The sequence below is a fragment of the Hemitrygon akajei genome, chromosome 4 (assembly GCF_048418815.1).
Source record: "Hemitrygon akajei chromosome 4, sHemAka1.3, whole genome shotgun sequence".
NCBI classification, from domain to species: Eukaryota; Metazoa; Chordata; class Chondrichthyes; order Myliobatiformes; family Dasyatidae; genus Hemitrygon; species Hemitrygon akajei.
The window spans coordinates 142,359,194-142,380,833 of record NC_133127.1 but is presented as its reverse complement, the minus strand read 5'-3'; the positions used below and the strand labels follow the sequence as shown (position 1 = coordinate 142,380,833).

The following is a 21,640-nucleotide window of genomic DNA, read 5'->3' as shown; positions in this document are numbered from 1 at the left end:
ATATGAAGACAAAACATTTGCTTGTTTTGGGCACCTCTTTGCAACAGAAAAAAAATTCTTGAACTTCATCATCATTGACAAATCTTACAAATGCTGACATAATGCCATTTATTGTTAAAATCTATTGACTCATCAACCTGGATAGAGAAAGCTGTTATTTTTCAGTTTATCACACAAAACCTCTTCAGCATCATATGACGTGTCATCAACACATTGATTTATCTTACTGTCTGAGAGTGAAACCTTTTCAATTTCTCGTACTGCTTCTTGATCGAGCATTTTACCCACTATAATTTTACATGCTGGCATTATTAGGTTCTCACCAACAGTGTGACTTTTCCTTTTCTGGGTAATAAGTTCTTTTACTAAATAACTTGCTTCTTGAATCCCTTTACTGACATGACTCTATTTACTCATTTGTCAATAGCTGTTTAAAATAATCAGCCCTTTTACATGTCATGTGGCTGTGATCTGTAGTATCTTTTCAACTTTGCTGGAGCCATTGTTGCATCTGCAAGCTGTTTGCCACAGACGAGGCACAATGGAACAGGACAATGTGGATCACCGGTCCATATAACACCCATTGATAAGTAGCTTTCATTGTGGATGTGCTCAGTGGTGGGAAGGGCTTTTCCTGTGATGGACTGGGCTGTATTCATTACTATGTGTAGGCTTTTCCATTCATGGGCATTGGTATTTCCAATTTGTCAATTTTAGATGACATGCTGAACATGCGCAAACTTCTACGACAGTAGAGGTGCTGCTGTGCCTTCTTTGTAAAGGCACTTACATGCCGGTTCCTGGACAGATCCTCTGAGAGGATAATGGCAGGTGATCTGAAGCTCCTGACCCTCTCCATCTCCAATCCTCCGATGAAGACTGGCTCATGGACTTCCAGTTTCCTCCTCCTGTAATCAATAATCTGTTCTTGGGCTTTGCAAATTACCTGTTGTGCAGGTAAGTGCCTGAATCTGAGGGGAATTAAGTGAGTATGGGAAGAACAAAGCCGGATTATTGTAAATGTGTACTTGGTGGCTAGCAGATACTCTGTGGCCTAAGAGCCTGTTTCCCTGTTCCATGACTCTGACTCAGACACATCCATTGTTGGTACTTTTCATTTCATATTCACTCCCTTAATCATCTTATCAACTCAGTTAAATCACTTTCTAAACTTCCACAATCAGCTTCTGATACCTTCTATTGTTGTTTTATATTTCCAATATTTGCAGGTTTTCTCATTAATATTTTATGCACTTCTATCCATTTAATGAATTTTTACCGGCTTATTGGGATTATTTTCATGCGTTTTCCATCAGTTTCCACTTCATTACTGCTGTTGAATAAAACTATTTGAATATTTCACCTATTAAATCTCTCATCTACTGCACCCCATTTTTCATTTTATTCAGTACATTTGAATACTCACTTATTTTTCATTCCTAATGAAGGGTCTATGCATAAAATTCTAACCAATCTTTTCTGCTGACAGATGTGCCATGTATTTGTAATGTTCCTGCTCTTTATTTCAAAATTCTCGATCTTACTATTTTATTTATTTGACGTGGGTGATTGAACTCCTGAAGACCAAAGCCTTATCATGCTGAAACAATGGGGATTATATTTATGGAATAGATAAATGTATTCAAGATTGAATAAACTGACTTTGCAAGGTGTTATCCCTCATGGATGGCTAAGGAGTTTTCAAAGAGCTTTATCTCCTTGGACATTTTACCTGCCATTTACTCATTTTCAACCTAAGTGGTAACCACAGTGATGTAAATTGACTCCCTGAATGTTCACTGAAAAGGCCCGAATAGCCACTCATTTGCACCATAACTGTTATAGTGAAAATGACAAAGCATGAAATAAGATGGACACCTGAATAGCTCCCAATACTAAATTCGGACACAGCAGAATTGAACCCAATCAGTTGACCTTATAAAATTCTCTTCACAAACAACTGGCGATTGATTGATGTTTAAACTTAGAGCACTGTCCTGCAGACTAGTCAAGTTTTACATAGTTGTTGTCACAGAACCATGCCTTTCAGAAAACATGCCAGATCTCTTGCTCACAATTCCTGGTTATATTCCTAAAAGACTTGAAGGGTTGTGTGTAATTCTAGCACCTCAATTACAGGGAGGATGTGGAAGCTTTGATAAAGGTATTGAAGAGATTTAACATGATGATGCCTGGATTAGAGGATATGAGGTATCGGGGGAGATTGGATAAACTTTGACTTCCCTTGTGAAGTCAACACACAACTCTTTTGCTTGGTTGATGTTGAGGGAAAGGTTGTTGTCATGACACCATGTCATGAGGTGCTCTACTTCCTTCCTGCATTCCAGTTCATTATTATTTGTGATTTGGCTCACTATAGACGTATCATCTGCAAACTTTTAGTTGGAGCTAGAGTCCAATCTGACCATGCAGTTGTGAGTGTAAACAGAGTAGAGTACGGAGCTGAAAGCACTGCCCTGTGGGCCACCAGTGTTGAAAATAATCATGCCGCATATATTGCTGCCTATCCTTATTGATTGGGGTCTGTTATTTGTTAGCATAATGTTCAGCCATGTATGCCTATATCCAAAAGAGGATATAGATCATTGGCAGACATAGTCCTTGACTATCCTACCCAATAGGATCATGGTACATGGTACAGTGGTGCTGGAGTGTTCGTGAACCCTGTATAATTTTCTGTATTTCTGCATCGATCTCACCTAAAATGTGATCTTCACATAAGTGCTAAAACTAGATAAAGAGAACCTAATTAAATAAATAACACAAAAAATCATTCACGAGGAAATCTGCAGCTGCTGGAAGTTCAAGCACACACACAAAATGCTGGTGGAACGCAGCAGGCCAGGCAGCATCTATAGGGAGAAATGCTGTTGACGTTTCAGGCCGAGACCCTTTGTCAGGACTAACTAAAAGGAAAAATAGTAAGAGATTTGAAAGTAGGAGGGGGAGGAGAAAATGCGAAATTATAGGAGAAGACTGGAGGGGGTGGGGTGAAGCTGAGAGCTAGAAAGGTGATTGGCAAAAGGGATACACAGCTAGGGAAGGGAAAGGATCATGGGATGGGAGGCCTAGGGAGAAAGAAAGGAGAAGGGGAGCACCAGAGGGAGATGGAGAACAGGCAGTGATGGGCAGAGAGAAAAAAAACCTAAATATATCAGGGATGGGGTAAGAAGGGGAGGAGGGGCATTAACAGAAGTTAGAGAAATCAATGTTCATGCCATCAGGTTGGAGGCTACCTAGCCAGTATATAAGGTGTTGTTCCTCCAACCTGAGTGTAGCTTCATCTTGCCAGTAGAGGAGGCCATGGATAGACATATCAGAATGGGAATCATTCATTTATTTATTGAGAAAAATTATCCAATATTACATGAATTTATTGGAAAGTGAACCTCTGGGGGTAATGTCTTCTATGAAAGCTATTTGGAGTCAGGTGTTCCAATCAATGAGACGAGATTGGAGATGTGGGTTGTAGTAGTGCCCTGCCCTATAAAAAAGACACACAACAAAGTCAGGTTACTGACAGAGCCTGGTCTTCCTAAGAAAGATCTGTTCATGTGCACCATGCCTCAATCAAAACAACTTTCAGAGGACCTTAGAAGAATTGTAAAGATGCATGAAGCTGGAAAAGGCTACAAAAGCATTTCTAAACTCCTGAGTGTTCATTGGTCCGCTACTCTGCCTTGGAGAAGGCATCGTGCAAAGATCACAATGTGCAATGCTAAAGGAGGTGAAAAAGAACCCAAGGGTAACAGCAAAAAACTTGCAGAAGTCTCTAGAACTTGCTAAAGTCCCTGTTCATGCGTTCCCTGTAAGAAAAACACTGAACAAGAATGGTGTTCATGGAAGGACACCATGGAGCAAACCACTGCTCTCCAAGAAAAATTGCTGCACATCTGAAGTTTACAAAAGACCACCTGAATACTCTACAATGCTTCTGGGACAGTACTGTGTGGACAGATGAACACTTTGGCAGAAATGAACATTGCTATGTTTTGAAGAAAAGGGGCACTGCACACCAACATGAAAACCTCAACCCAACTGTGAAGCATGGTGGAAGGAGCATCATGGTTTGGGGCTGCTTTGATACTTCAGGGCCTGGACAGCTTGCAATTCTTGAGGGAACAAGGAATTCAAGATCGTGTCAAGACATTTTAAGAAGAATGTCAGGGTAGCAATTTGTCACCTGAAGCTTAATAGAAGTTGAATAATACAACAAGACAATTATCCAAAAGACACAAGTGCATCAACAACAGAATGGTTTAAAAAGAAGAAAATTTGTGTTGGAATGGTCAAGTCAAAGTGCTGACCTTAATCCTATAGGAATGTTGTGGAAGAACCTGAAGCACAAAGTTCATGCGATAAAGCCCACCAACAGCCCAGAGTTAAGGCACCTTTGTAAAGATGAACACCCTAAAATTCTCCCAAGCCAATGTGCAGGGCTGATCAACAGTTGTCGGAAATGTTTGGTTGAAGGTATTGCTGTACAAGGAGGTCACACAAGTTACTGAAAGCAAAGGTTCACATTCTTTTCCCCAAATACACGTAATATTGGATCATTTTTCCCAATAAATAGATGAACAAGTATAAAGTTTTTGTGTTATTTATTTAATTGGGTTCTCTTTATCTAGTTTTAGGACTTTGGTGAAGATCTGATCTAATTTTAGGTCATATTTATGCATGTAGAGAAAATTCTATCAGATTCACAAACTTTCTAGCACCGCTGTATATTCATCCACATCCACTGATGTACAGGGTGAATGTGGGCGTATAGATTTACTGTAAATTTTAGCTTTAACTTTTTTGACTGACTCATTATCAGCAGCTTTTTGGGGAAGTACTCCAAGATTTCCACTGTCATTATAGTGGGCATCACACAACATGAAGTCACTCTAACTTGAAACCCTTTTATTTGGACTCTCCCAGTAACAAAAGTGGTCATCCAATCACTATCCCTCAATTGTCTTTAACGCTTCAGTTACACCACCTTTAATCTTTATACTCAAGGGAACTCAAATCAATGAACTGTTCTTATAACCCTTATTAGTCTTGGATTAAATACACCTGCTCCTTTCCAAGAGATAGTGAATCCAGTTTTAGATAAAGTACACAAGAGAGATCCAACCAGCAAACTGCACAGCAGTGGTGTAACCTCCACCACTCTGTATTTCACCTTCCTAATATAAAGGCCACTGTTCTATGAGTTCTTATTTATTTTTATACAGATCTTCACTGTGATTATTGATTAATATACTTGGGACAATGCACTTCACTGCTCACCCACCGATCTTATCATTTAAGATAAACTCCTAGGTGTCCAGTTTGGATTCAAAGCCAATAATCTCAGACTAGTCATGATTATAATTAAAGTCATGCACCATGAAAGTGGGTTCTTCAGTCAACTGTGCCTGTATCAGCCATCAAGTACCTATTAATGTTTAATTCCATTTTCTGGCACCTGTTCCATGGCCTTCTATGCTATCGTGTTCAAAATTCAATATAAATACTTTTTTCTTGTGAGAAATTGAAATCCTATTATTGTCCTATTATTTTTACACTTCCTTACAGTAGACTACAGTTCCCATGGTTCTGCCCAAATACGGAATCTGCCAATGTGTGCAACTTTCAACTTCTATTTATTGATTGTGCTACTTTACAGGGTTGATCAATGACTGACGCAAATCGTACCTTATTTAGTTATTCATATTTATTGTGAATAGCTGAGATCTCAGGCATTTGACCACATATCAATTATCCCCATTTTCCCTCTCTCACTTTCAAATCATTCTCTCTTCCAAGCTAACAGGTTGCCTCCACTTTTACCTGCTTAAAAGTTTTTATTAAACAAAAATTTGTCTTGGTAGAATGCACCGTGTTGAATGATGAACCAGTCTTGGAGGACCAAATGGCCTAACCCTGTTCCAATATTTCTGTTTCTCTAACTTACCACATATAAATCCATGATGCATCTTCTCTGATCAAACCTGTCAAAATTCCTGTCTTTCTACCCCAATAGCAGATTCCAGTCATTAGCCTAATATTTCCAAGTGTATTCTTCCTGTCCTTCTTAACTAAGGGCACTAGATTGGTTGTTTGAGATTTAGAGATAATTCTCAGATCAAGCATTTGTGAGATCATGATGCATCAACAGTTTCCTACTTTTAATGCACTGTCTGGAAACCATTAATACCTTTAATCCCATTAACACTTTAGTGCCTTATTTAAAATTTGCATGGAACCTAGTTCTACTCCCTGATTTCCACCAACTTTTCTTAAATTCTGGGGGCTTCTTTGTAATGCTCCCAATAACTAAATATCCCATTTTCAAACCAGAAAATCATAACTGCAGCTGAACCAGAGAGGCCATTCCAATAATAGCTATTGAAATTTACCTTTCTTAATTTAAAAGTTTTAACCCACACCATGATTAAACAACTGTGGAATAAATTTAATGGCCCATCTGCTACAAACATAACCCTTCCTGAAATTATCTTTCAACACATTCTACTCCATATTAGTCTACCTCTATCAAATTTCAAAAGTTTATATTTTCCCCTCTTAAATTAAATTTATTATCTCTTCATGGGCTGAAATCAGTTTTTATAACCCCACTTTGAATTTGATATTTGGCACAAAATGACTGATAATTGGCATGTGCCTCAACTATTAACTGGGTATTATTTCTCAACTTCTATCTGGCCATTATACACAACAAGAACCTAACATTGAACATTGTGGTAATTTGCAAGCCTGCCAACTAGTTACCATAAACCCATAGTATTATTCACATGATAACCATTTGTATAAGTGTTCTCATGCATTTTCATCTATCACATCCGGTTTAAGATGGCACTGTTGAAACCCAGCAAACAAAACAAAGAATACAACTATATACCTTATTACTAACACTTTCTCTGGTAAAATTTCTGGTAAAAGCTCACCACAAATAATGGAGAGATGAGTGGAGGCAAGTCAGAGTTGAGGATCGAGGCGAGTGGAGGTGAGGCAAAGGCAGGGCTATGCCCGTCCACCAAAACCTGAGAGACCTGAGATTTGATCAATACAAGTGCCAGGCCAATTTGGAAAGGTTGGGTACAGGCAGAAACATCCCAGAGTGAGGACAATTTAAATGCTGAGCCAGATTGAAAAAGCATAGTGTCAGGACCAGAGGTGAGGATCAGGTCAGCTCTGCTTGCTGCTCTGTAACGCTTACTTGGCTCTACGCTGAACTGAGGCTGTGGCCTGCTCCAGCTGCTCTGGACTTCGTGTCTATGGACTCACTTTTGTTCTGAATGCTATTTGCTTACTTTTATTTCTTTGTATGAATTGTTATTTTCCCTGACTGCACATTGGGTGTTTGATGGTCTTTTTTTAAAATAGGTTCTTTTCGGTTTCTTTATTTTGTGGCTTTCTGTAAGGATACAAATCTCAAGGTTGTATAATGTTTACATACGTTCATAATAATTGTACTTTGAACTTTGAACATGACTTCTAAAATTTAGAAGTAGAAAATATTTTGCATGAAATCCAAGCATTTAACCACCACTGAATGTTTCTTATTTTTCCAAGTCTTTTAGCTCTTCAAAGAAATCCCATGCTTTAGGCAAGCAGGACTTCCTCCTTCCGAAATCATGTTGGTTGTCTGATTTTTCATGCCCCTGCATATTTTACCTCATTCATTCAGTGGAATAATTTCAAATACCTGTCAAACTGTGATTAAAAAGTGTTAAAGGATTAAGATCATTTGATGGATTATCTCTTATTTTTGTTTGAAGATCAGGGTCATATTTGTTATTTCATCCTTTGCATGGGAGAGGAAAACACAGCTGGCAAATCTTATTCATGCTTTCATTTATAATTACAGATTATCACAAGAATAAAGTTTTCCTTATGCGGATAGCTTCCATTAGTCACAAATTAACATTTGCAACAACGAGAAAGATATATTTGCACTGAAGAATATCTAGGGAAAATATTAGCTACAGTACAACCCTTTGGCAAGTAAACACCGCTGAAATAAAATTTTATCTGTGCTTTCTCAGTATGCCAGTATAAAAGGGAAATGTGAAAGTACACCAGAAGTGGAGAAACTAGTACAGAATTACAAACACTGGAGAAGATTTTCAATTTCATACTCCATCAAAAATTGAACTGAATTTATGGAAGCATGATCTCTCACTGGTTGTAAAAATATTACTGCCTGCTAACCACAATCTTTTGTCTCACCCATGAACATGTCAGTACATTTATGGGATGGACGTTCCAGTTAGCAGAGAACAAACAAAGTTCACCAGTGAATTTAGTAAAAATCAACCAACCCAGCTTCAGTCCTCCTCCAAATGGGAAATCAACTGAAACACTGAAAGGATTCACTGAGGCAAGTACTTGCCTGTCATAAGGGCTTAACATTGTAAAACAGATATTATGTGCAGTGGTTCTAAACACAAAATAAGGGGGGAAATGAAAGTAGGTTAATCTATATCTCTAGACCTCACCAAGCTTATCAAAGACATAAAGTTTTTTGAACACCCAAAACATATACAAAAACTTATAAACTGAAACAAAAGTGTTGAAAAAAGATTGAAGTTCAAAAACTAAAAAATAATTTATTTATTGAGATACAGCAGGGAATAGGCCTTCCAGACCTCAAAGCCGCAGCGCCCAGCAACACTCTGATTTAATCTGATCCTAATCACAGGACAATTTACAATGACCTACCAACCAGTAAATCTTTGGAAACCGGAGCACCTGGAGGAAACCCATATGGTCATGGGGAGAACATACATCCTCTTCACAAGCAGCAGTGGTTATTTAAACATCTTTAACCACTTTAAAATAATTAAATTAACAAGTCAATAAAACTTCAATAAAGAAACTTTTAGGTTTAATGAGAATATTTTAAACTATAATCCATTAAAGTGTCATTTTAAATGAATAAATACTTTCCTTTGCATTCATTAAACTAACAGAAGACCATTTGGTCTTAATGAGACCAATAGGAATTTCAGAATTCCTATCTGAAAAACCTGAGTCCCTGCTTTCTCCTGGAGTTGATTCTAATACCAGCACACAGCCTATCTTGCTGACTTACAGAAGAAATTCCTCATTCACGCAATGAGGTCCGTAGTTTTTGAACTTACATTTAGCTCAGAAGAGTAACCTCAGTGAATGTTGATAATTCCACTGCCATTATTCAGCAAAAGCTCGGGCATTATTTATCTCTGTACACTACAGTAAACACTTGAAAATGGATGCTGAAGAGAATATGTTATTTCTGGATGATATTTCATCAAAAAATTATCAGATTAAGGTTGTGTTCAATTTTGTATCGGTTCAAGAATTTATGCTAAAAGTTGATGGGATCTCTTTTGCTGGTAAGATGCAATTTTGCTGCATGTCAGACATATAGAATTTTCAATCCACTTGTTTCCACTGAGACACAATTCCATAACTTCAGGGTTAAGGACTCAACACAGAGATCATTATCTTCCTGTACTTTATGAAACAAGAGTGATAATAATTAGGGAAGATGAATGAGGCCAATCTTGCTCTCATCAGACATGCAAAGATATATGTGTATAACCTAGGCTGGGTTACTATACTGCAGCCAAGGTTATTAACTTCTGGCTGATTTCTCCCTGTGTCTGAAAGTGTTGAGCATTGTAGTATATCCACTTCTAATGTGGCTAAAATCCAATCACAGCATAAGCCAAGGTTTTAAATCAAGGCATTTTGATACATGCATATAATATTTATCAAATGTGCCAGCCGTCAATATTTAATTCATTTCGTTTATACACAACTACTCCATTATTTAAAGTTGCTTCAAAAATTCCAAGGCAATTACAATCTTTTTTTGCCCGAGGACAATGCATTTCCATGTTCGTTTTGTCGACAGCTCAGCAGCTCTCAGATGCTTTCGCTGCAAAGTTTACTGAAAAAGCTCAGAACACTTGAGGCTAGGCCATCTTTCCTCCTCTGTCAGCTCAGAACAGACCCGAGTCAGACCGTCTGTGGGTAAGAGACTTTTGATCAGGATTGCACGTTCAAGTGAAAAACAAACTGCTGGAGAAACACAGGCGACCCTGCAGCATCTGTGGAGGTGAAAGGAATTTCTGGCATTGTGGATGAGAGTGGAGAGTGGAAGGTAGTTGGGGGAGGGGTGAGACAGATCTGGAAAATAATAGGTAGACTTAGGAAGGGTGAGGATGCAGTAGAGTTGAGTTGGAAGACAGGCAGGTGGGGGATAGGTGGTAGCAGAGTGAAAAAAGAAGAGGTAAGAATAAAGTGTGTGGAGGTGTGGGGGTTGGGGGTAGATGGACCCAGATGGCAGTGAAGGTGAAGGTGGAGACAAACTGGACCTTGAAGAGCAAGGACAAAGAAACACAAGTGCTGGAATCAGATAAGAATGTAAGGTAATAAGGGGAACTATTTAAAAGAGAAGCAGGGAGATAGAACCAGATAGGGGAGGGTATCCAATACGTGAAATGTGTAGATAGTGGGTGAATGGAATGGGATGGGGAGGGGATCAAAATTGGTGGTTGGAAGGGACAGGGAAGCAGAAATGGGGGGAGGAGAGGGGGGAGAGGATATGACAGTGAGAAAGAAAATGACAGAGAGAGAGTGAGAGAGAGAGAGAACGAGATTTGGATGGACAGGGACTGATTAGGGATAGTTAACATGGCTCTGTGTATGGTAAGTCATGTCTAGACAATTTTATAGAGTTTGAGGAAGTTTCCAGGAAAATTAATGAAGACAAGACAGTGGATATTGTCAACATGGACTTTAGCAAGGCATTTGACACGGTCCTGCATGGGTCAAGAAGGTTCAGTCACTTGGCACTCAAGATGAGGTAGTAAATTGGTTTCGCAGGAGAAGCTGGTGAGTGGTAGTGGATAGTGCCCTCTCTGGCTGCAGGCCTGTGACTGCTGGTGTGCTGCAGGGATCGGTGCTGGGTCCACAATTGTTTGTCATCTATATCAATGATCTGGATAATAATGGGTAAATTGGATCTGCAAGTTTGTTGATGACACCCAAGATTGTAGGTGTACTGGACAGCGAGGAAGACTATCAAAGCTTGTAGGGCAGGGGTGTCAAACTCATTTTAGGTCACGGGCCGGATTGAGCAAAATGCAGCTTCATGCGGGCCGGATCAGTCGGACGCGTGCGAACGCAGCTTTCGTTGCCTCCGTTTTTTCAGCCTGTTCTCATGTGTCTCTGCTATAACTACAAAGTGTTTCACTTTACAAATTCCATTTCTTATGAAGAAGACTGCCGAGCAAGACTGCCGAATAAACACTAAAAACCCTGAAAACCTGGTACCTGAATAAACTCAGCATTAGCCATATCATACGCCATAGGCGCTTCGATTACTGGGGCCAGCTTTAATAGTAATTAGATATTATCTTGCGGGCCAAAGACAATTCCACTGCGGGCCGGATTTGGCCCGCGGGCCTTGAGTTTGACATATATGTTGTAGGGGGATCTAGGCCAGCCCGAAAAATGAGCTGAGAAATGGCAGATGGAATTTAATGCAGACAGGTGTGCTGTGTGCATCAGTTTGGGAGGGCCAGTCAGGGTAGGGATTTGTGAGGGCACTAAGGAGTGTGGTAGAACAGAGAAATCTGGGGAATAGAGATCCATTATTCCTTGGAATGGCGTCACAGGTAGATAGGGTTTTAGACACAGCTTTTGATACTTTGGCCTTCATAATTCAAAGTATTGAATACAGGAGTTGTGATGTTGAAGTGGTGTAAGACATTTGGTGAGGTCTAATTTGGAGTATTGTGTGCAGTTCTGCTCGCCTATCTACAGGATCAATAACGTTGAAAGTGTACAGAGAAACTTTACAAGGATGTTGCCAGGACTTGAGGACTTGAGTTACAGGGAAAGTTTGAATAGGTTGGGACTTTAACCATGTAACCGTATAACAATTACAGCACAGAATCAGGCCATCTCGGCCCTTCTAGTCCTTGCAGAACACTTACTCTCACCTAGTCCCACCTACCTGCACTCAGCCCATAACCCTCCATTCCTTTCCTGTCCATACACCTATCCAATTTTTTTTTTAAATGACAATATCGAACCTGCCTTTACCACTTCTACTGGAAGCTCATTCCACACAGCTACCACTCTCTGAGTAAAGAAATTCCACCTCGTGTTACCCCTAACTCTCAACTCATGTCCTCTTGTTTGATTCTCCCCTACTCTCAATGGAAAAAGACTATCCACATCAACTCTATCTATCCCCCACATAATTTTAAATAACTCTATCAAGTCCCTCCTCAACCTTCTACGCTCCAAAGAATAAAGACCTAACTTGTTCAACCTTTCTCTGTAACTTAGGTGCTGAAACCCAGGTAACATTCTAGTAAAACTCCTCTATGCTCTCTCTATTTAGTTGATATTTTTCCTATAATTCAGTGACCAGAACGGTACACAATACTCCAAATTTGGCCTCACCTATGCCTTGTACAATTTTAACATTACATCCCAGCTCCTATACTCAATGCTCTGATTTATAAAGGCCAGCATACCAAAAGCTTTCTTCACCACCCTATCCACTTGCGGTTCCACCTTCAGGGAACTATGCACCATTATTCCTAGATCACTCTGTCCTACTGCATTCCTCAATGCCCTACCACTTACCATGTATGTCCTATTTTGATTAGTCCACTCTTCTAATTGGCCTAAATCGCTCTGCAAGCTTTGAAAACCTACTTCATTATCCACAATGCCAGCTATCTTAGTATCATCTGCATACATACTAATCCAATTTTCCACCCCATCATCCAAATCATTAATGTATATGACAAACAACATTAGACCCAGTACAGATCCCTGAGGCACACCACTAGTCACCAGACTCCAACCTGACAAACAGCTATCCACCACTACTCTCTGGCAACTCCCATCCAGCCACTGTTGAATCCATTTTACTACTTCAATATTAATACCTAACGATTGAACCTTCCTAACTAACCTTCCATGTGGAACCGTGTGGACTTTATTCTTGAAAGAGTAGGAGAATGGGGGAAGACTTGATAGAAGTATACAAAACTATGAGATAGATAGATAGGTAAATGCAAGCATGCTTTTTTCACTGAGGTTGGGTGAGACTACAACTAGATGTCATGGGTTAAGGTTGAAAGGTGAAATGTTCAAGGGGAACAAGAAGGGGAACTTTTACACTCAGAGGGTTGTGACAGCATGGAACAGTCTGCTAGCATTAAGTGGCGGATGTGGGTTCAATTACAACATTTAAGAGAAATTGGATAGGTAAATGGATGGGAGAGTTATGGAGGGCTATGCCCAAGTGCAAGTCGATGTGACTAGGCAGGTTAATAGTTCAGCACAGGCTAAAGGGCCTGTTTCAGCACTGTAGTGTTCTATGACTCTATGACCGATTGGGGGAAAGGGCTTGTTTCTGTGCTGTGTGACTCTATAACTCTGAATGTACAAACTTCTAATGAGAATTAACAGATCAAATACAGGCATGATGGAAGGTTTAAAACCAGGAGTCACTGTCTCAGAACAAAGAATTAGGCATCCCAGACTGAGAGTAGGTTTGTTCTCCTGAAGTGTGGTTATTCTTTAAGCCTACAGGAAAGATGTAAGTAAGATTGAACCCTTGGGAAAAATATAAATAGGAGTTAAAGAGTGCAGAATAAAATTTACAAGTATGTTGCTGGGAATTGTGGACCTGAGCTATGGAGATAGTTTGAATAGATTCGGACTTTATTCCCTAGAACTTAGAAGATTGCGGGAAGACTTTTCCACTGAGGATCGGTGAGACCATAACCAGAGATCATGGGTTAAGGGTGAAAGGTGAAATGTTTAAGGGGAAGCTTCTTCACTTAGAGCATGGTGAGAGTGTGGAACGAGCTGCCAGCAGAAGTGGTGGATGCAGAGTGAATTTCAATATTTAAGAGGAATTTGGATAGGTGCATGGGTGAGAGGAGTATGGAGGGCTATACAGGGTGCTGGTCGATGGGACTAAGTGGATTAATGGTTCTGAATAGACTAGATGGGCCAAAGGGCTTGCTTTTGTGCTGTAATGTTCTACAACTATTCTACCTCTAGAGATAAGAAAATTTATGGAGGACCAGTCATTAAGAATGTTCAACTTAGAGATCAATAGATTTTTGGACATTAAGTGAATCAAGGGCTATGGGGTCAGAAAATGAAAGTTGCTGAAAGTAGCCTTTGGCATTGGAAAAGGGTTGAAAGGTTTATACTTAAACCTTTTTTTATGTCCTTATGTGAATTTTCAACTCATCTGACTTTTTCTCCCACCAACCAACTGCAATGAAAGATGAACTGCACTTTCTAAACTAGCATGAGTAGTGGAGACAGGGTTGCTTACAAAGTCTCCTAAATATAACCAATTGATAGCAATGGCCTCGGCACTGCACCATTCTGGCCAGGATAAATCTAGACTTTCTGTTTTATCCCTCCATGCCTAAACACTTAATCATTCTCGATGAATCAATTTTCTATCCCTGCTGCTCCATCAGTATCATGGTCACAAAATACACACATGAAGAAAATTTTATTTTCAGAGACTGGAAAGCACCCGAGATCATATAGAATGCAGGAAACTTTTAGTTTCCAATTCTATTGAAAACAGTGAGCCTATATATATTCAAATGCTGATAGAAGAAAAAGAGGAGAGGGAGAGGAAACTAGTTCTGCTATTCATAGAAATGAATACATGTACATATGTTGAACTGCTGAATTTAATGCTATTATGGGAGCTCATTCATATGCAGAGGCATTCGTAACCCAGGGATGGACTGCAATGGATCTACAGTTCTGACGGCCATCACTTCATTGCCTCTGAATATTTCTGATTCACAAAGAAACTTTGTTCATCAGCTGACAAACAAAATAAAGTACACTAATATCCAAATCAGAAACAGAATCAGGTTTATCACCACTGAGTTATATTGTGAAATTTGTTGTTTTGCAGCAGGAGAACAGTGAAAAGCACAAAACTTACGATGTTAAAAGAATAACGAGGTTGTGTACGTGGACTATTTAGACATCTGATGGTGGAGGGGGAGAAAATGCTCTTAAATCATTGAATGCAGTTATTCAAGCCTCTGTAGATCTTCCCACTTGGCAGTAATGCAAAGATGGCTGTCACAGATGGTGAGGGTCTTTAACGAAGTTTGCTGTCTTCTTGATGAACTGTCTCTTGCAGATGTCCTCAATGGCAGGAAGGGTTGTGCCTGTGATGGGGCAGGCTCTTGCAATCCTGTGCACTGAGGCACCGAACGAGGCTGTGATGCATCCAGTCAGAATGCTTTCCACCGTACTTCTGTAGAAATTTAGTTACATACTAAAAACTCTAAATTCCTCATGAAGTAGAGCAACTGGTGTGCCTTCTTTGTGACTGCATGAATGTGTCAGATCTTCTGGATAGATCCCCGTGATGTTGATGCCCAGGAACTTGAAGTTGTTCATCCTTTCCACCACTGACCTCTCAGTGGAAATTGGCGTGTGTGTTCTCCTAACTTCCCTTCCTGAAGTCCACTATCAATTCCTTCGTGTTGCTGATGTTGTATGCATATTTGTTGTTGTGACACCAACCAACCAGCTGATCTATTTGTACACCTCCTCGTTGCCATCTGATTTCTGCCATCTGTTATCAGTGAATTTATAGATGGTTTTTGAGCTATGCCTAGCCAGACAGTCATAAATGTAGAGAGAGTAGAGAAGTGGGCTATGCATACATCCCTGAGATGTGCCTGTGTTGACTATCTGTGAGGAGGAGATGTTATTAACAAGCCACACTGACTATGGTCTGTTATCAAGGAAATCAAGAATCCAATTGTAGATGGAGGTACAGTGGCCCTGGTTTTGAAGCTTGTGATTAAATACTAAGGGATGACAGTGCAGAATTCCAAACTGTAATCAATAAACAGCACCATGACGATTGTTTTCCTGTTGTCTAGATGTTCCAAGGCCAAGTGAAGAGCCAGTGAGATTGCTGTAGATCTGTTGTGGCAGTAGGTGAATTGCAGCAGGCCTGGATCCTTGCTCAGGAAGGAGTTAATTCTAGCCATGACCCACCTCCCAAATCACTTCATCACGGTAGACGTGTCCACTGCTGGACGATTGAGGCAGCTTACTACCCTGCTCTTCTTGAGCACTGGTATAGTTGATGCCCTCCTGAAGCAAATGGGAATCTCCCACTGCAGCAGTGAGAGGTTGCATCTGTCTTTGAACACTCCGGCTAGGTAGTGGGCGCAGATATTTAGTACCCTGCCGGGTACTCTGTTGGGTCCTGACGCCTTAAGAAGAATGTCCTGATGCTGGCTTCTGAGACAGAGATCACAGGGCTGCATGCCAGACACTGTGGGGATTTGCACAGGTGTAGTGTTACCTCTCCCATTCAAAGCATGCATAAAGGCATCTTGTTCATCAGGGAGTGAGGCATCATCAGGTTTCACCTTACAGAAAGTGATGGCATGCAACCCCTGCCATGGCTGTCATGCATCCAATTGTTACCCCAACTTCACACAGAATTGCCTTTTCACTCTCACAATGGCTTTCTGTAGTAACGTTTGAGTCTGAGTCAATAAATATGGAAAGGTGAAATGCACAAGTCTTTGCTGTGAATAACCTTAGTTTGTACTTGTACCAATGGCAAAAAAAATTGCTTCCATGTGTAACAATTTAAATATTCTGACAGTTCAAAGAATTTAACTCTAGAAACAAGTCACAAGGTTGCTGCCATTTCAAGTAGCAAATGACCTTTTAATAATGCTTGCTCATTCTTAAGCTTTTTTGTGTTTTATAACTCTTTGAAAGGCCACTACCAGGAAATAGCATTAACTTAATTTTTTTCATTTTCCCGTTGATTTTAAGTTGAGAATAAACGAGATAATTATTGTCGAGTCCTAAGTATGCTTTATTGTAGCAAGGAGTTTAACCACATATGGTATACAGCACCAGGAAAAATGTGATCTGCATGAATACTCAGATGTACAAATTACTTATTTTTTTTAAGGAATTATAAACATGGAATAACTACTGAAGGTAAAACAACATGACCTAGAATAGCACAAATGTTAAATTTTAAGGCTTAAATGTTATAATATGCTTGTTACTTTGATGTACATGGTTCTAATCAAACCACATGTAGTTTCAATTATTACTGCTATTAGTCAGCTTGGTGAGATCAGCATTGTGTGACCGCATAGCAATAAACCTGAAAAATTCCACACAAGAACAATCCAGTGTGAAATAAGCCATTAAAATTGAAGAGAATACCAGCAAACATATTGACCATAGTGAAAGATAAACAGGAGTTTTTAGTGCAAGGTAGAAATGGAGTGAAAGAATTTTGAAAGCATGGAACAAGGATAAGCGAGGACAATTTGAAAACAAGTGTCACCATAAAGATGGCTTTGATGAATAAGAAGTAAGGTTACTTAAAATTACAAGATCAGCTGTTTAAGCTTTTTGACATTTCTCAAACAAAAGCGGATAATTTGATTAAGGATCCAAGAGCAGTGTCTCAGTCAGAGGGAAAATGTTTCCAGTAGTTGAGGGAACCTAGTCTAATCATTAGTGGGAGATCTTTGGGAGCAAATTTAGAAAGAGCTCCAAGTTGGAAATTAATATTCTTACTTATCTCCACAAACACTAACTGATCCTGTACAATTTAAATTAGTAATTAATGAAAGTTTGTGATGCACCATCAATAACTCTCGGAGACTTGAGGCGAGATATAGGCTTTTATTGGCTGGAAAAAAGAACAAGCAGCAATTGACCACCACACAACATCCTGGAGACTGAGGCCGGGGCTGTGTCTCCAATCGCCTTTATATCGGGGTCCGTGGGAGGAGCCACAGGAGCAGTCAGCGGGGGGGGGGGGGGGGGGGGGCGTGTCCAGACAGGTATTTGTAGTTCACCACAGTTTGATAACCAACAGAATTGGTAAAGATGGATTTATGGCACAGAGCAGCCACCAAGTGACAGGCTTCAAAGACAGGATGGTTTACTTCTCATACATCCCTATGTTACAGAGTGTAACAAGTAAGGTCACCAATGGAATGGTGTTACTGAAGACTAGTTTGATGGTCACTGTTAGGCTACAACTTCCAAGGTACTAGTTAACTTGAGAGTACATTCTACAATTTTATAATATTGGGGTTAAAAAAGTTCTGCTTTTTAAAAAATTTCAGGGAAGGAGTTCCCACATTTATAACATTTTTAATTTGTTTGGCATAATCAACTAATAATAGCCATAAATATTAACCAACAGTAACTAATACCAATATAGTAATTAATAATAACCATTTCATTAAATAAATACCTAGGAATGGCCAGGAATTCTGTGATGGTTGAATTCATGTTTCCACATTCAAGACAATGTTTTTACAAACCAACTGAAGAAATAGCACAACTTAGAACAGCATATTTGATAGTGGAATTTAACCCTGCCTCTGGCCCTTGCCTGAGGTTGCTTTATAATTTATATCTCTAAAATCAGGCAGGTTAGATTGTACGTTAAATTCAGCATTATATTGACAGTCCAGCACTTAAGGCTAATTTAGGACAATGGGATCAAAGTACTCAGGGTAAGGGTAATTTTATCAGGAGATTATAACAAGAGTATTTCAAAAGCTAAGGCAACCTTGAGGAAGAAAACAGAATGACTACAGGATGATGGTAGGTTCATTTGTACCCATGTTTAATTGCTGGGATTAATGCCAAAACTGTTAAAGCAAAGAGCACAGGGCACAAGGTGAGGGAAGCAATGCATTTCTTATTGTTCTCAGTGAGACAGTTTGGAGAAAAACTGTTTGAATGGTCAGAGTCGGAAGAGCAAAGAAGCAATCAGCATTCTCCTGACGTCAATTTGCAACAGTGCCATGAACACTGTGGAGAGAATAAGAAGAACAAAAGGAAAGATAACTGGAAGAAAAACATTCTGTAACTGATTAGAGCTTGCTGAAAGAAGCTACTTGAAGATTGAATTCAAGGAACTTGGGAACAGAGATAAAGTTTGTTCATGATATATAATGCACTCCATCATCTTAATTAAGAGATACACAGGAATAACATAAATCAAGATACAATATAGTAAGGTATGAAACCGTACTATGTCAGTTGTTTCATTATTCTACAGAGATGAAAAAGATCAAGCAGTGGATGGACCAAAGAAGAAACAACGAATCAGTAATATCACACTGCCAAAGCAGACCAGACAGTAGAAGCATGTCCCAGCCTGCAAGACCTAAACATGCAAGTGATGGCTAATGAACAACTTTGACATCAATGAAGTTGAATGTCCAAGCTGGAATTCAACATGCACATATGCTTCTACATTGCACATTTCATGCCTGTGACTGAAAAAAAGAAACACTTCTCTACCAACAGGCTTACAAAGTCTGATTTTTATTGATATCAGTGAAACATTAGACAAAATCTCATGCACGTAGTGTGTGAAAAATCAGAATTATAGGAGGAGAAACATTGTGGATATTGAATGAGTTATGTGATGATCAAAGACAAGGACAGGTTGATTGATGAGCTGTTTAAACTCATTCACTGGAAGGGCAGAATTGAGATTCAAAGAGCCTTTTTCAAGGTTAAACTATAAGGTTGTACTCTTATAAATTCAAGTAAAAATGGGAAGAGGTGTATTTGCATAAAAACTGATGGAGGGAACAAAATGGAAAGAGAAAGGACTACCACCTCTTTGTGTAGGAAAGGGCTGGCAAATTGAACGTAACATTCATTTGGCCCACTGGTTATACCCATTAGCAATTGTTATACATTACAACAACCAAATAGCACTAAATTGCACAGGTCATTCACTAAAGGTTTTACTATGCAATGACAGCATCATGTATATTTGACATTTCTTTGTGAATCAGCAACTTGTGTTGATTTTCCTTCAGCTGAAAATGCACTGGCTTTATGGCCAGGAGAGAAAATAGCAAAGGTACTTGTCATTTTTATTGCAATGGTCATATGCAGCAACTGCGGTGATACATTTGAGGTCATAGTTTTTCACAGAGAGAAAAAAATAATCAAACTTATTTGGAACTTAGTATCATGTTAAAAAATATTGCTTGCAGGCTATGATGAATTTGGTGTCCAATCTGTTTCAGCTGCCCTGGTCTTGAATGCAGTACAATTTGTGATAACCAACTACAATACTAAAATGGGAGAAAGGAAGTACATGTTTGGCTTCTTACCGTTTTCTGTATTCTCATGTTCTGTGTCTGTAAGAGTAAGTGCAGAATTTGCTCGACTCGACATGCAGGAGCTGCGCGAGGATTTAACATTTCTCCCCCAAAGTCTCATAGCATTTTCCGGAGACATGACTCCATCTGTCTCTGTGTCAGCATCGGAGCCTGTGCTTAGGGAATATCCACGATGTGACAGACCTAATTCTGTATGATATCCAGCAGGGAGCTGAGGCGTTGTTTCAGTCAGTCCCAACTCATGCAGAGAAAAATTTGTTCCTGAAACACAACAATCCGTAAATCAGAAAATACTGCAATGTTCTCACATTGATGATTTTCTCAGTTACTTAATTAAGAATACTATTGAGGCAGTGTTTGCCAAGCATATTTAAGAGCGAAAACAAACTTGTTCCATCACGAAAGAAGTTAATGCAAAGATGGAGACAGAGCAGAGATTTTATAAACAATTTATGTGCAGTACCCAGCTGATTTCCTTGCCAAAATTGTTTGCCAATATAAGGGAGCTTGTGAATTGTGCCTTGAACGCATAGACTTCAACAAGGCTGCAGTGCCATGTAAGAGTTCAACAGGCAAGGAGATATCTAAGATCTGCATTTGCTCAAAGGGGTGTCAAGACTGGCAAAAAATGCAATTTATTAAATAGAGTTGCATGGCAGTAAAGAGGGGTGAAAATTAGCCTTGTGACCAATGCCGGATACATTACATATCAACAAGTTGGAAGTGCGAATAAAAGGAGCTAACATGCCTGGCCTCATTGAGATTATTTTTTTAAGAGGGGTATCAAAATCAGCCCGATCAGATTCTAACAAATCCTGCTGGATTGCAAAACTAGTTGAGGAAAGAAATACCATGATTTTTTTCTGATGAATACAAAATGAAGAGATTGGGAAAAGAAACAACCATTTAAATGGAAAAAAAAAGTAGTGTTAGGAATCAACACAAGGAAGGAACAGTGGATCATTGGCAAAAATACATGCTGGCAGCATTAGGCAATTAAGATGTCTGCAGCAAAATAAATTAACTATAAAGGGAGTAGGACATACACAGTAATTGGTAGGGCACAAAGGAATGTTGGTGAACAGAGAGGCTAAGGGGAAAATTTCATAATTCAGTGAGCGTGGCAACACAGGCTGTTAAGATGGTGAATAAGGCATATGGCATGCTTGCCTTCACAGGTCAGTGCATAAAACATAACGTTGCAACTTATTGTCGCAACTCTTAATGAAACACTAGTTCGGTCACTCTTGGAGTACCCTGTCATTATTGATAGGTGTAAACACTCGGCAATGGAGAACACGCTTGCAATGGAATCACAGGCACATGGCATCAGATGTTGATGCTGATTATTATTTAACGTATGTGCTAATATGCAAAAAATGCAAAATATACCA

The 21,640-nt window shown here is 39.4% G+C and overlaps 1 protein-coding gene across 3 annotated transcripts in view; it reads right to left on the bottom strand.

The window, feature by feature from the left end:
• The window catches only part of tenm4 (teneurin transmembrane protein 4), a 2,228,071-nt gene that overhangs the window by 531,499 nt on the left and 1,674,932 nt on the right, over window positions 1–21,640 (bottom strand). For all 3 annotated transcript variants that reach the window (XM_073043455.1, XM_073043454.1, XM_073043453.1), the window contains one exon: window positions 20,238–20,507. In XM_073043455.1, the coding sequence (XP_072899556.1) occupies window positions 20,238–20,507 (270 nt within the window). The remainder of the gene's footprint in view (window positions 1–20,237; window positions 20,508–21,640) is intronic.